The sequence below is a fragment of the Spermophilus citellus genome (assembly GCF_964194105.1).
Source record: "Spermophilus citellus genome assembly, chromosome: 2".
Taxonomy (NCBI): Eukaryota; Metazoa; Chordata; class Mammalia; order Rodentia; family Sciuridae; genus Spermophilus; species Spermophilus citellus.
This window is the reverse complement of record NC_138183.1, coordinates 164,172,846-164,188,586: the sequence shown is the minus strand read 5'-3', so window position 1 is coordinate 164,188,586 and position 15,741 is coordinate 164,172,846. Positions and strand designations below refer to the sequence as shown.

Genomic DNA, 15,741 nt, shown 5'->3' with positions numbered 1-15,741 from the left:
AAAAAGAAAAATAACTGTATTTCCATCATCAACAGTCTCCTCAAGTTTTCTTAATAACACAGGGATAGATGTTGATTTATTGATGATATAGCCAATAAGGGACAGCTCAAGAGATGAAATAGTCTTATCATTGTTGATTAATAAAAGTTAACTATGTACTTCTGTTTATGGAATTGCCATTTTTCAAAGAGAGCACCTTTAGGTATTTAATACTGAATTATAGTGTACATGGCTTAACTTGTAATTGATAAATCATTTATTGGATTTAGTTGAGTATTAAATTTAGGGGTATACTCAAACTGTTATTTTAAATATAGATCTAGTAAAGTACAAGCCATATAAAATTAAATCTACGTTAAGCTTTTCTGCTAATTAGATGTATGATGAAACTGCAAACCTACACTTGGATGCATTAAGCTTACCTGGTAGCTCTCCACCCATGTATCTCTATCCCTATCTCACACAAAATAGAACAAAGGACATTGTTCAAATAAGAAGTATATTATTCCAATATATTATATATATATATATATATATATATATATATATATATTCAAATAAGAAGTATGTTCAAACAGGAGATATTTACCAGAAAATGATTGTGTCATTTGCTTCATTATGAGAAAGCTGATTTTTCTCATCAACCAGCATGATATTCATCAAATATCAAATGTGATAAAGCATGTCACCCTTTTAAATATGTTTTATTCATTCTCCTCTCATGAAAAATATATTATCATTGCTCCAAAATTAGTCATTTTTGTGAATGGCTATGGTCTAAAGGGAAAGACTGTAGTAAAAGAAATACAAAAACTATATTCAAAATACCTGAACTGGAGACCCAGTTTCATCACTTACTGATCTTTAAAAAATATGTTTGTTTACCCCCTTCCATTTATATCTCATATGAATTACTTTTATATTGCTTCTTACAAAATGTGTCTTTAATTAAAAAATAGCATGTTTCTAACTTTTCTTTCAAGCTATTATATGTGCTTCAAATGTATAATTACATATGCTATAGAATCTTTGGTGCTTCTTTGAAAATAATCTAAGTCACTAAATTAAAATGCTGTTAAATCAAAATGAAGATCTGCTAAGGGATGTTCATAGTTAACATTATGAGAATCATATTATTCAAGCTTTATGGATGTAGAATTCTAGAACCATCATAATAGGCAGAGAGAAGGGTATACACAGTCTTTAATATTCTTTCTGTAGTCAGTTATGGATACCACAGAGGGATGAATGGATTTCACACAAAAGCAGGAATTAAACATCGGAATTTCAGCACTAGCTTTTTACCCTGTAGCTTTAAGACCCTCTTTGTGCAGTATACCTTATAGGGCCTTCAATTTGCTAATTAGTAAAATTGGTAAAGACTGATACAAATTCTATTACAGGAAAAGATAACAACTAAAGAATGTGTTGAGACATTCTGGATAAAGGCAAAGAAGAAACAGTAACAAATAAGTGCTTAAAATGGGTATATAAGACAATATGGGGGTGGGGGGAGATCCTGTGTTACGAATACAAAGAAATTGTCAAAAAATGACACTAAATCATTCCTGTTTATATATGTGAGAGAATAAATAGTTTTCACTAATTTCAGATATCCAAATAACAGTGTGGCAGTTTGTGCAATTTGAGTCCTTGGTTATGCATAAAGATTAGGGACTTAGATATAACACAGAGGTGTTACACTTGAGATGAAAGTATGGTACAATAAGCCAACAAAGGTAAACTCCCCCCCCCTTAATTACTGATTCTGTTCCCATATCACTGAGATTTTTACTTGGAGACTGGCATAGCTTTATTTTCCTCAGAAGCCAGCCTTAAGACAAGGATTTTTGTGCAAACTGTGTGGGAGGTGAAAAATAGACTGGAAAGGGAGTAGAAAAATGTAGTGGATCAAAGGTGCATTCATCAAGCAAATTAGCATGTGGGTGACAAAGGTTTAATCCAGTTTGGAATGAGTGTAAACTAATTACTGGAGGAAGCTAGTGCAGGAAACATAGGTAGGGATCATTGCTCTTGTGAGGGGGAAAGATTTGGAGGATTTACACAGCAACTTGTCAGGCACTGGATGAAGACTACTAGAGCAGAAGAGGGCTTTAACACACTGTTACTTCTGACCACTTCCGTCTTCCTAGGGCAGAATGGGATCTAAAGACCAGAGGAAACTCTGAGGCAAGAAAACCTAGGTGCTAATTTGGGCATGTGAGTGTGTATGCATTGAAATGATAAGGTGGGTAAGTAGAGTCTATTATAGTCCCTGATAAAGACACAAAGATACATAGGACTCTATAACCAAAGAAGGACCTTACCTCAACATCCTTTACTGGAAGTGAATCACTGAACTTCAGTGAGAGAAAGGCCACTACATTAAGAAGCAGCCAATCTTTTACGTGCAATTCTTGCACCCTTCTCTTTCACTAAAAAAGGATTTTTCCTAATTAGAAACTTTTATAATCTCTAACCTCTCCAAGTATAGAAGAATATAAAAAATATATGCACATACACATATACATGCAGGCATATGCAATACTCACAGACATACATATCTTTATCTTCAAATATCAGATGAGAACTCACATTTCTATTCTTTCCCTAAATTCTGGTTACTTAACAGCCTTACTTCTTGGTCTGGGGTACTCTATTTTCCTCACTTGATTTATGTATCTTTCCTTGAAACTACTTAACAGCCTTAGTTCTTGGTCTGGGGTACTTTATTTTCCTCACTTCATTTATGTATCTTTCCTTGAAACTAAAGTTATGATATTATTTTTCAAGATTGTAGTTTCAGTCTGCAACCTTTTTACTAAAGCACCTTGCCTTACCTTTTTCTTCAGTGAAAACCAAAGTTTTGTTTTGTTTCCGAAGTATATTGTGAAGCATCCCAGCAGGAGGATCCCAAGTGAAAGCCACCCTAGGGGTCTGGGGCTGGGGCTCAGTGGGAAAGTTCTTGTCTCACACGTGTGAGGGCCTGGGTTTGATCCTCAGCACCACACATAAATAAGTAAAAATAAATAAATAAATAAATAAATAAATAAACGTTCATTAACAACTAAAAGGTGTTTTGTTTTGTTTTGTTTTGTTTTGTTTTTGTTTTTGTTTTTAAAGGCCAGCCTCAGCATCTTAGTGAGGCCCTAAGCAATTTGGACAGACCCTGTCTCAAAATAAAAAATCAAAAGAGCTAGGAATATGGCTCAGAGGTTCAAGGTTCAATGTGCCAAGGAAGGAAGGAAGGGAGGAAAGGAGGAAGGAAGGAAGGAAAGGAAGGAAGGAAGGAAGGAAGGAAGGAAGGAAGGAAGGAAGGGAGGGAGGGAGGGAGGGAGGGAGGGAGGGAGGGAGAAAGGAAGGAAGGAAGGAAGGAAGGAAAGAAGTATGTGTGTGTGTGTGTGTGTGTGTGTGTGTGTGTGTGTAGTGAAGCACTTTAAAAATCAACATTCAGGGGATATATGGAAGTTAGGAACTCTATCTAAAGGAGGATTAACTTTTGTATAACAATGAGGGTCTCATTGTTATACAAAATTACATATAAGAGGAAGTGAGGGGAAAGGAAAAAAAACAAGGAAGAGAAATGAATTACAGTAGATAGGGTAGAGAGAGAAGATGCTAGGGGAGGGGAAGGGAGGGGGGATAGTAGAGGATAGGAAAGGCAGCAGAACACATCAGACACTAGTATGGCAATATGTAAAACAGTGGATGTATAACCGATGTGATTCTGCAATCTATATACGGGGTAAAAATGGGAGTTCATAACCCACTTGAATCACATGTATGAAATATGATATGTCAAGAGCTATGTAATGCTTTGAACAACGAATAATAAAAAAAATAAAAAATAAAGGAGGATTAACGAGAGTAAGCTTCCAGCATTTACCAATGTAGTGACCTGAACACAACCATACTACACATTGTACTCTTTTCTTGATGTCAGTGAATTCTCTGGAACATAATGACATCTGAGAGAAGTTCCAGCTGACTTAAAAGATCACACTCAAAGGAAAAACAGAACCATTCATACTTGAATGTGCCACTGCATGTCTTTAGCAGATGGTATTGCTTGATACAGAATCAGTTTCATAATGCTTTCAGGTATTATATTCCATCCCTTATAGAAGGACTCCTGAGTGCTTTATAAACCATTGATCCACAAAGAATTACCACAAGATCTGTCTATGCATTGAAGGCCAAACTTTTATTTATCTGCATGTTTCAAGTTAACCTCACTATTTTAATATTTGTGGCATTTGTATTCTCTTAAACTTAAGATTTAACCATACCAGTCAATATTCATTTAGTGTCTATTGTCTTAAAATCTATCTTATTGGCAGGGTGGGAGTTGGGGAAGAAGGGTGAAGTGCTGGGGAGTGATATTGGCCAAACTATATTTTAATATTGTGTACATGTGCGTATATGTAATACAAATCTCATCAATATATATAACTACAATACACCAAAAAAAAAAAAATGTGGAAAGAAGGGGAAAAAATCTGCCTTGTTCTCCCAAGCAAATAATATAGCTTTCTTTTTGAAAGCCATAGTACTCTCCTCACTTTTTCTTATATTTATGATTTTTCTCTTTGGGTCTTATCCCCTTATGAATAATAAACATTCTTGTGACAGTAACACTGACTCATTTACCATCCTGCTCCTTGAATCTCCTACCCCCAAAACTGAAACATAGAAGGCACTTCACTGAATTAAGCTGAATTGACAGGTGAGCTCATGAAGAAATGGTGCTTTGGATATATTTTTTTCTAACTTTAATTAAAGAAAAAAGATTTAGAAGTTACACTCACAAAGACTGATGAAGCCATAATTTGTTAATAAAACAATTACAGCGTTTATATCTGGTATTTAACTTATAAATATACATAACCCTGAGTTTAAAACTAAATTATTCAGCCAACACCATTGATGTTTCTAAAGAATTATTTATTTACTGAAAATAAACAAAAAAAGTAATTAAAGGATTCAATTAATCAATAACGTGTTTAATTCTTGCGAAGATGGGCCTTTTGAAAGCAGAGATCAATATAACGTGTATCCTTCCTCATCTAATCTTCAGAACTCTAAACAGACCCTGGATTCTTATTCTATGTCTAGATGTATCATCTGTTTCTATTTAAAAGATGCAGCCTCTTCACCTCTACATTCTCCTGTCTTGAGGTATACGGAGTTCTGAGAGAACTTTTCTGTCAGGACTTTTGTCCCTTTCAGTTATTTGTGGCTTTAATTGATTACAGTTCTTTGCTGGACAGTAATGATTTTTATGGAAATACCCAGTACCAATTTTCCAGTGGTTCCACATATTTTAACATTTTCCACTGTATTATACCTTAAAGTGGATATTTTATAAAACTGGCATAAGTGTTTGACTGTAGTCATGCAAAGACCATAAGTTGAGAGTGTTATAAAAAGAAGCAGGGTGGGCATGGAGGCTTAAAGAGAGTGCAGAGAAGCCTTAAATAATCATACAAGAGAAAGTTGTAGTGAATCAGAAAGAAAAAAATAATGCAACAATCCCTGGAGGCCAAAGTGCAGGAATCTATAGTAGACTCAGTACTAGAGGATGCAGATTCCTAACTAAGTACCAATTACCAAGTTTATTCTTCCCCTTTTACACAAGCTATATCTGAGAATCCCAAACAATAACATGGCTCTAACCTGCTACACTCATACTAAATCACGCAGGTTTGGATCATCCAATACAACAGCTCATTAAAATGCTTCTTTATTCAACTCTCTTTATAATTTTATCTTTTTATTGCTTGTCCTTTCCTTGATGGCACATCTGGCAATTTTAAAAATGTAGAACAGCTCTATAAAGTTACAAATGTAAAGCTGAATTTCGAGAAAGTAAAGGAAATCTTCAGGGGCCAAGAGCTAAAGGCTGCTGCCATTGAGAACTCAATGGATTAGGTAACCAATTGGGGATTCAGTGCTCATCCAAGAACAAGAGCTTTGGGGACAGTCAAGGCAACAAATTAGATCTTAGACTCCTTATAAAGTGTAATCATTGAAAGGTAACAATCTAATAAAGCTGGAGGAGAAAAATATCCACCATGTATACCTGAAGTCAATTATGTCTTTTCTGTCCCCAATAGGGCTGAGTGAGGCGAGGGAAATATTTCGCCAAAAATTATCAGAGCCTTTTTCTTGAGGCAGATTATATTTTGAATACACACACACACACACACACACACACACACACACTCTGATCTATAATCTGAGAAATTATCAAAAAGTAGCCACAGGTTGGTGATTCTAATATCATAGTATCTATTAGAACCAAATTCAAAACACTCCATGGTAATAATTTAAGGGATTTTGGCTGATAATTTTCCAGAATTGAAGGACAATCCTCATAGACAGTAGAACAAACCCTGAATAATGAAAAGATAGAAATTCAAACTAGTCATAGTGAAAATGTAGAAATTTGAAGTCAACAAGTATCTATGATGCTATCGAAATGAAAAGATGGGCAGAAGTTTCATTTCGCCCATGAAACATAATTGAGTTCTGGTATTACAGGGGTTTTTCTTTATTTCATACTCAAGTCATTCAAATGCAAAAAGAATTTCTGAGGATATCAAAATGCTAAAAAAATGAATTTTTTCCTTGATAATGAAAAAGTATGAAAATCTTGTTTTATTTTTTAGGCTATCAGAGGTTGCAAAGCTGCTCATTAGCAATTACAATTAGATTTTCTCTTATTCAAGGAATTTTCAGTTTTATAGAAAATAAGAGTTTTTTAATCTCCAAAGGAAAAATAAAGTTGTTATCAATAAATAAACTACATCTAAATTCTTCAGGTCATAATTATTTATGTTAGTGCAGTCTCTTTAGAAATAGATACATTTAGAAATATATTCTCTTTAGAAATAAATCGTTGGTTCTTAGTTTTTTCATTTTCTCTAAGGAAATTAAACTACTTTTGAAACAAAGTACAATAAAATAATTGGTTAGTTATAAATGAAGCAAAAGTGAATGAATGAAATAAAATGATGTTTGTTTTTATATTAGCCACTTATATTTAGTGTGGCTTATAAAGTTCTTCTAATTAGAATATCTGACTTTTATAAGGAAAACTATATTATTTCCCCATCATATTTCCACATGAAATTATGCTACAATAGTTTATTTTTTTCCTTATATCTCCACAGATTGTGAGTGTTGGAAAGCACGTTAAAGGCTACCATTATATCATTGCAAATTTGGTAAGAACTCTTTCTTTTCTACTTTTCATGTTAATCACTCATGCATTCAAAACTATTTTAACCATGCCTTAAAATAATGCTACAATAAATGGTCAAACAACATTATCTACTGTGTTTCTAACTCATAGACTATTTTACTACAATGATCATCACATTTTTAATGTAGAATTCAATATTTTTATGCAAATTAGCTGGGTATCTGCCAAAGAGACTTAAAAATTAATTGTAGTGTTTATTACTTATCAAGTTAAATACTGGTTTGTCTTGTCTAAATGATAAATGCTTGTCTATGGATGAAGATTGCCAATACTTGGGTATTTCATGAATCATCTAAACTAATAATCTATGTTCTCCAATTCAAGAAAAATATAATAATTATAACTGAATCTTTTGACTGGAAGTAATACATTTTTTAAAAACTACATCAAATTTTCACATATTACACAGAGATGGCTAATGAACAGGATACATGCACATTAATGAAGTTCTTAGAGGGCTAAGACAAGGACTCATAGATCTCTTGACAAGGCCCACTACATACTTCTTGCTAGCCCTTCAGTGTCTGTGTGGGTTGGGGTGTGCACAGGAATTGTCTCTGGAGGTTCATTCTCTCTTGCTTTATTAAAGTACCACCTGCCCTGAGGGCTTGATCCCCAAAGTGGTTTATCCTGGAAAAGTCAGGAATGCTTTCTCCTTTTTAATCTACCCCCATGACACATTTCTTTGGTGAGTATCTTTTGAGTGAAGCAGGAAAGAAACTAAAGGATACAAAAGAGATTCAGCTTTATCCCTCATTTCATGTAGTGAGTGGAACATCACATGTTAAGATAGAAATTTTTAGTCTTTAGTGAATAGGATTTCAGTATGGAGCTAAGGTAATGAAATGCAGCAATAGATTGTGAATCATTACTGTATTGCATTTCTTGAATAAACTATAATTTTTGCAACTTAATGGATTATCATATAAATACTGGAAATTTTTGACTTGTCTTTTCCATTACTTTTAATAATCCAATAGATGTGTTTTATTATTTTTATAAAGATTCAAATCTTAAAGCAAATATATTCTGTCATTAATCACTATAAAAGATCCTATGATTATGGGATGTCTGTATCTACAGTGACATTATATAATGAGATTCTAATTAATTACTTTACTGCAAATAGAGTGGTTTGACATTTATTCTTTCCAAACAACAGAGTGCAGGGAAAAAAAATCAATGTTATAAACTATCTTTCCAGAAATGAGTTGCTGACATTGGCAACAAAAATAAATAAACCAGCACAAAATGGAAAGAATTAATATTTATAGCACTCTAATGGATAGCATAACCTGTCATAAACAGCCCTAGTTGATGGCAGCATTTTTAAGCTATCCAAAATACCAACATATGAAGCAGGAAAACTCTTTTGCTTGTGGTAGGAATAGAACCATCACTTTCACTAAAAATAAGTTTTTGTCATATGCAGTTGATATCTTTGTATCACATGATTAGATCACTGACATGAACATGTCTATATAATATAGTGTACTCAGATTCTGTTGACATTCATTTATCCCTAAAGGACTCTTATTTACAAGACCAGAGTGATTTTTGTTTCATTTGGTCAATCAATAACTATTTCTTGAGAATTATGTACCTAAGAGTCTTAAATGTGAAGCCAATCAAGAATCAAAATAAAAAGCTACATTAACATTACACTTAATGTTGAAAGACTGAATGATTTCCCTAAGATCTGAAAAGAAGATAAGGAGGTATCTTCTCACCACTTCTGCTGAGTATCATACCAAGGATCCCAGCAAGGTCAATGAAGTGAGAAAATAAATAAAAGGAATCCAGATTAAAAAGGAACAAGATTTTGTTATAAAAAAATTCTAAGAAATCAAAACATTATCATAAAACCAATAAGTGAGTTTAGCAGGGTTGCAGGATACAAGGTTAATAGTCAAAATTTTATTGTAAATCTACATAATAGCAGCATTCTATAATAAATGAAGAAAATAATTTCATATATAATTTACAATTCAGGTTTTATAAATTAAAAAATATGCTAATTAACCAACTCTTCAAGACTGATTTAATATGTAAGAACTGATTTTTCAAATAGCAATTCTTACTGGTTGCCTTTGGCTATAAATATTCCAGAAGACTTAAAGTATTCTTTTGAAATATTCTAACAAATATTTTAAGTACAATGTTGGAAATCAAAGCAGAAAGTGTAAACTCCAACCTTTATCTATCAAAAAGGGAAGAATGAAACTAGCAGACATCAATATGAGAGCAATTGTATCATCAATTTATAAACACGAATTTTGTAAAAGCCAAGAACATCCCTTATTTACACAAGTTAAACTCCCTGGAGAAACAATTTAAATCTAAGTACCCTTTAGAGTCTTTTAAGGTGATAATCCTCTCAGCCAAGAATCAATGTAAAGAAGGTCACAGAAATATTGACTTCCCAAGGGTCATTAAACTCTTTGGCTGAATAAAAGAAGACAGATTCCAAGTATTTAAATAAAATAATATTCAGTTTATTTATGGCTAAGGCTGCAAGTAAGTTGGGAATTCTGTTTCGCATTGCTTTAGTCTGCCTTGTCATTATCTGAGTTGAAGTTATCTTCCTCAATTAACTATCATCCTCATCCAGCTCATACAGCAGTCTGTCCTGAAAAAAAGGAAGTCATTTTTTACATGCAGTGATCTCCCTAGCCTTTGCAACTATCAGCAGTGTGCTATTATCTCATTTCTAGCCAGATTAAAAGAAATGATAATCCCTTCTCATATTACTCAGGCCACACACAGCCTTCAGTGGGTCTAAGAAGCTCCACAGGAAGTTGACATCATCTGACGGGCTTGAACTATGCTGATAGCTAAAGGAAGAAGTACAGCTCTCCCTGATTCTTGAAATTTCTGGATGACCTTCACTGCCACTGTCATTAACTGTTGCATATTAAGAATAAGTAACACAAGGAAAGGGAGATTGCTAGAATCTCTTTATCTTTTCTGTGTCCTGTATATGATTTGTGTGTGGGCATATGTATGTTTTATTTCAATATACCAACCATCTAGAGGTACTAGAAAAGAATATTGTTTCTCAATAGATTGTGTTCTCTTCCAGGATATAGAAGTAGGAATATGTTATCTGTTAGTTCATGTAGTCTGTTTTTTGTTGTTGTTCTGTTGTTGTTGTTTTTCAGAGACCAAAGTAAGGAAATCAATTTCTTAGTCCTTAGAGTTTCTCTTTTCTAGTTCTTTCACTGATCTACCAGTTATTTTTTTAAACACAGGCATGATTGTATCATTTCCCTGCTTAATTTTTTTTCCATGGTCCCAGACTGCAAATATAGTAAAAGACATCAGACCCTTTATGATATGCTGTCCTGTGGACTTGCAGCCCTACCTGCTAATAATTGTCTCACCTCTCCATAGGACTTTCGTTTCTCTAAAATGACATACTGTCTAACTCTGAGTCATTGCTCCGGTTTTCACAATCTTCTACCAGAATAAGCATTCTAAAGTGAAGCATTGCTCTACTTAAATTCTTTAGGATCAACTCTTTGTACTACTTAATGCAAATAGCCCTTTAAGGTTTTTATCACCCTTATCAAGTGTGGTGGTGCATACCTGTAATCCCAGTGACTGGAAAGGCAAGAGGAACACACGTTGGAAGTCAACCTCAGCAATTTAGCAAAACCCTGTCTCAAAATAAAAAATAAGGAGGGCTGGGGATATAGCTCAGTGTTAAAGCACTCTTAGTGCTTTAACATGCACGCACGCGCACACACACACTCCCCAGTACCACAGGGAAAAAAAGAAATGACTTTATTCCTACTCAATGCAGAGCCCACCCCCACATGTATCTGTTCTCCTAATCAAACCCTGACTCCCAGACACCTGCTTTTCTCTTAGAAGCTTTAGCTTGGCCACTGTCTCTACTTCAAAGCATTTGTCCCACCCAATCTTAATTAATTGTTACAGCCATTTCTTTTTGAAAGCAGTCCTTAAGTACCATTATGATAACCCCTTTTCTGTGTTCAACATCACCTTGTGCCTTTGATAGTATGTCATTGGTGTTGGTGAAGGCTTCTTTCTCCTTCATCAAAACCTCCTTTGAAGCAAGTGCTGTCCAACAGCCTGTAGCACAACTGTGAATAAGGCATTAGCACACCACAGGCTCTTTAAGATGTTGTTCCTACAGCGTCTATGAAACAGGTCTTTTTCCTTCCTCTTTATCTGTTCAACTTCTGCTTTTCCTCCAGAACCCAGCTATGGTCATTGTGTTTGTTTTGTTACTATAATTATTTTAATTAGTCCTTAAAAAATAGATGTTTATTTTATAGACTGGAAAATGAGGGTCAGTATAATTTACCCAATATCACACAGACCATTAAGTCTCAAAGGCAAATTTGAAGCTCTGGCCTGTCTGCTTGCAACAATTAAATAAATTCACTAATGAATAAATAACATATGAGTTATTTAAACTCCCAGGGAAATGCCACACAGTGACAATAATGCCACAAAGTGACCCTTCATTTAAGCATCCCCCACATCACCCTGAGGGGGATCTGGCTTTGGACATTGCTCTGTATTGATATTAACTCCTCCTTCACAGTTATGTGGCCATCCACAGCAACAAGGAGCTCTTGACATTTGTTCCACCTGCAAGGCAAAGTCAGAATCTTGTAATCACTTGAATTTTTGATTTTTTAAAAAATATATTCATTTCATATATAGGAAAACACCTGGTTCTGACATAAAGAAATTCAAAAGTATGACATGTTTAGGGTATATAATTAAAGACTAACTGAATCTATGCTTCACCTCTCCCTTATCACATCACACACACATGCATACACACACACACACACACACACACACACACACAACCTGCCACATACATGCAGTATACTACTCATGTCTCACCTAGAAAGCAAACAAATATACAGAGAGCAAAGTGACTTGCCTGCATTTATATGTATGGTTTATTTCAGAATGGGCCTAGAAACAGTGCCCCAGATTCCCAATCTAACACATTTTTATTCAGGCAATTCAAGTCCAGTGACTCCAGTTAAAGATTTTACCAACTTGGCAATATTGTTTTACATTTTTCTTTCTGCTTCCTATGTTTCAACTTTTCTGCATGGAGCAGGTCTCACTCCACCATCTACAGGTACATCAAAAGCACATACTTTAAGCCCATTCCTTCAAACTAATTTTTAAAAGATGAGGAGAGAGAATTTCCCCATTCTGTTTGATGTTCCTTCTGCAAACTGCACCGGAACTTTCTTGATGTGATTTAGTCAACCTGTGAACCTGAAATTCAAAGAAGCAGAAAATTTGCATGAATTAGATAAAACTTAAAGGATGAGCATTTAGTAAATATCAGTGATGCGATTGGACCTACAGATTAACATGGTCAGCAGGATAACTGATGCTAATTTTAAACATTCCCCCCTCTCCCCCTAGAGAATGTGTGAGTTGCAAATGGAAATTTAAGGAAAACTAAGATGGGAATTAATCTGGAAAGGTCATTAATCATGGTGGAATACAAGCAACTTAGTAGCCAGTTTCAACAGGTAGAGGGCCTTTCTTCTGACCACCCAGCCCTAAGCAGAATTTGCTTAAGACACTCACCCACTGATTTCCCCCTGACTGCAGAATAAATGATTTTATTACATTGTTGCCCCAGAACTTTCAGTTCCACAATATTATATGGATACAAACTGAAACTTAATGGCCACTAAAGTAACTGTTTCCAAGGAAACTGCTTTTCTGTCTAGATCCTATCCATTTTCTATATAAAATTTTAAGAAAATATATGAAAGAGAAAATATTTCCTGTACTAGAACAGACATAGCAAAAATTAACTAAGCCACCCACCATTCATTCAAATCATAAGTAAAATGAGTTTATCATGACAAGGTAATTCTTCCCTTATCTTCAGTGGATGGAATGAGAGAAATGTAGGCTGTTGTTTATTAGACAGGCTTTACATCAGATGTTTTTTTTTTTTTTTTTTTGTTTTTTTTTTTTGTTTTGTTTTTTTTTTTTTTTTTTTCTGAAGGCTGCAGCTTTGCCTGAATGTCTTGCAGCTGTGGATAATGCTATAAAAGGCTTGACAGACCTTCCATTTCAGCCATGGCTGAAAGAAAATAATATTGTCATCAATTAGTAACCGATGCAACAGTTGAATTACTGTGGCTTTTTAGAAAATATTGAAATTATTTGCCTGCCTGTGGGTTTGCACTATACTCTGGTAAAAGCAAACAAACGTTCAACTGACATTTTAGTAGCTAAAAGATTGATGGTCAGTGTTTTTCCAATTTCCAAAACATAGATTTGCTTTCTGCTATCTACTTTATTCCTCAATGAAATCAGAATGTTACTGATTATCTGTCAAAGTAGCTGGCATATAACAAGGCATGAAATAAATATTTGTTGAGTGAATGAATTAATAATTGCTATCAATTACTGAATTCAAATCAGATGTGATAGTTACTTTTGAATTATCCTTCTCACTTTGCATGTAGGAAGCCTAGGTTAGAAAGCAACAAAGGTGGGATTCAAAGGCAGGGCTATTCTTTTATTTTATTTTTTATGGTATTATGGTGCCTCTGCCAGGGCTTTGATAATTAATAAAATTAAAACACAACTTTGTGCACAGAAGCATAAGAGCTGGGCAAAACCACATATGCCTGTAATCCCAGTGACTTAGGAGGCTGAAGCAAAAGAATCACAAGTTCAAAACCAGCCTTGGCACCTTAGAGACACCTTGTCATAAAATAAAAGGCCTGGGGATGTAACTTAGTGGTTAAGTGCCCCTGGGTTCAATCTCCCAAACCAAAAAGAAAAAGAAATATGAGGATAGGAAAGATGGTGGAATGAGATGGACATCATTACCCTAGGTACATGTGTGACTGCATGAAGAATGCATCTCTATACCATGTACAACCAGAGAATTGAAATGTTGCACTCCATTTGTGTATGATAAATTGAAATGCATTCTGCTACCATATACAACTAAGTAGAAAAATAAAAAATTAAAAAGGAAAGAAGGAAGGAAGGAAGGAAGGAAGGAAGCAAGAAGGAAAGAAAGAAAATACACAGGAGCATAAGATGAAAACTGAAAAGTCAGTGTTTCAATGGATTAGACAAAGGGGACTGAATGGAAGGGAAGAGAGGGGAGATGGGAATAGGAAAGATAGAATGAATCAGACATACTTTCCTATGTTCATATATAAACAAACAACCAGTGTAAGTCCACATCATGTACAACCACAAGAATGGTAACTTAATACTTCATGTATGTATAATATGCCCAAATATACTCTACTGTCATGCATATCTAAAAACAAAAATAAAATAAACAAATAAAGAAGTATCAACACCATGATTTTAGTTAATCATTCTCCTATTGAGGACACCCAGATTGTTTCTAGGTCTTGGCCATTCCAAATTATCCTGCAATAAATTTCCTTGTATATATTTTTTAAAAATCCTTTACAAAACACTAAAAGAAAATAAAGCAAAAAGCAATGACAGGGGCTGGGGATGTGGCTCAAGTGGTAGCGCGCTCGCCTGGCATGCGTGCGGCCCGGGTTCGATCCTCAGCACCACATACCAACAAAGATGTTGTGTCCGCCGAGAACTAAAAAATAAATATTAAAAATTCTCTCTCTCTCTCTCTCTCTCTCTCTCTCTCTCTCTCTCTCTCTCTCTCTCCTCTCACTCTATCTTTAAAAAAAAAAAAAGCAATGACAGATGCTCCAAGCCTGTTTATGTGTGCATGTGTGTGCACGTGTATGTGTGTGTGTGTGTGCGTGTGCGTGCGTGCGTGCGTGTGTGTGTGTGTGTGTGTGTGGTTCACTTTCCCTGAGCTAATAATGTTTTGGGCTTCATCAATTTACTTCCTTAATATGCATTTTCCCTCTTCCTGCTTTGAGTGCATATTTTTGTAAGACACTTTAGATTCTTAATGGAGAAAAGATGCTAGGTATAACAGAAAGGAAGGAAGGAAAGCAGGAAGAAAGGAAGAGAGGGAAGATGGGAAGGAGGAGATATAATTGATACACAACAGAAAACAACTGATCAATCAATAGAAAATTAATAGCTTTCTAGAATTTTTGAAACCCAGGTTACTATTTCTATGCCAAAAAGATAACACCCCTTTTCCTCCAGGCTTCTTCATTCCACCCAGTGGAAACCATCTTTTTTCCACAACACAGGAACCCATGCGTGGCCTTGCTTGCTCTCCTCTCTTGCAGTAATGTATCCCAGGATTCTCAGGATGGTAGTAACTAATATAATCAAAGTTTTTTACATTCTCTGGTTCAAATTCCCAGCTCTCTCTGCTTTTAGATCACTTTACAATTAAACCAAAAACCCTTAAAATGACCTTGCCTATCAGCGACTCAGAATGTCATTATACCTTGATATTGCCTTTATATAATACACATTTGCTCATATCTGTATCAGAGGACAATTACGTCCTCAACAGGAGACTTTTTGAT

General features: G+C 34.8%; 1 protein-coding gene across 3 annotated transcripts in view; it reads left to right on the top strand.

Moving 5' to 3' along the window:
* The window catches only part of GRIA4 (glutamate ionotropic receptor AMPA type subunit 4), a gene marked incomplete at both ends in the record, with an annotated part of 332,583 nt that overhangs the window by 245,063 nt on the left and 71,779 nt on the right, over nt 1-15,741 (top strand). For all 3 annotated transcript variants that reach the window (XM_081278586.1, XM_081278587.1, XM_081278588.1), the window contains one exon: nt 7,176-7,229. In XM_081278586.1, the coding sequence (XP_081134712.1) occupies nt 7,176-7,229 (54 nt within the window). The remainder of the gene's footprint in view (nt 1-7,175; nt 7,230-15,741) is intronic.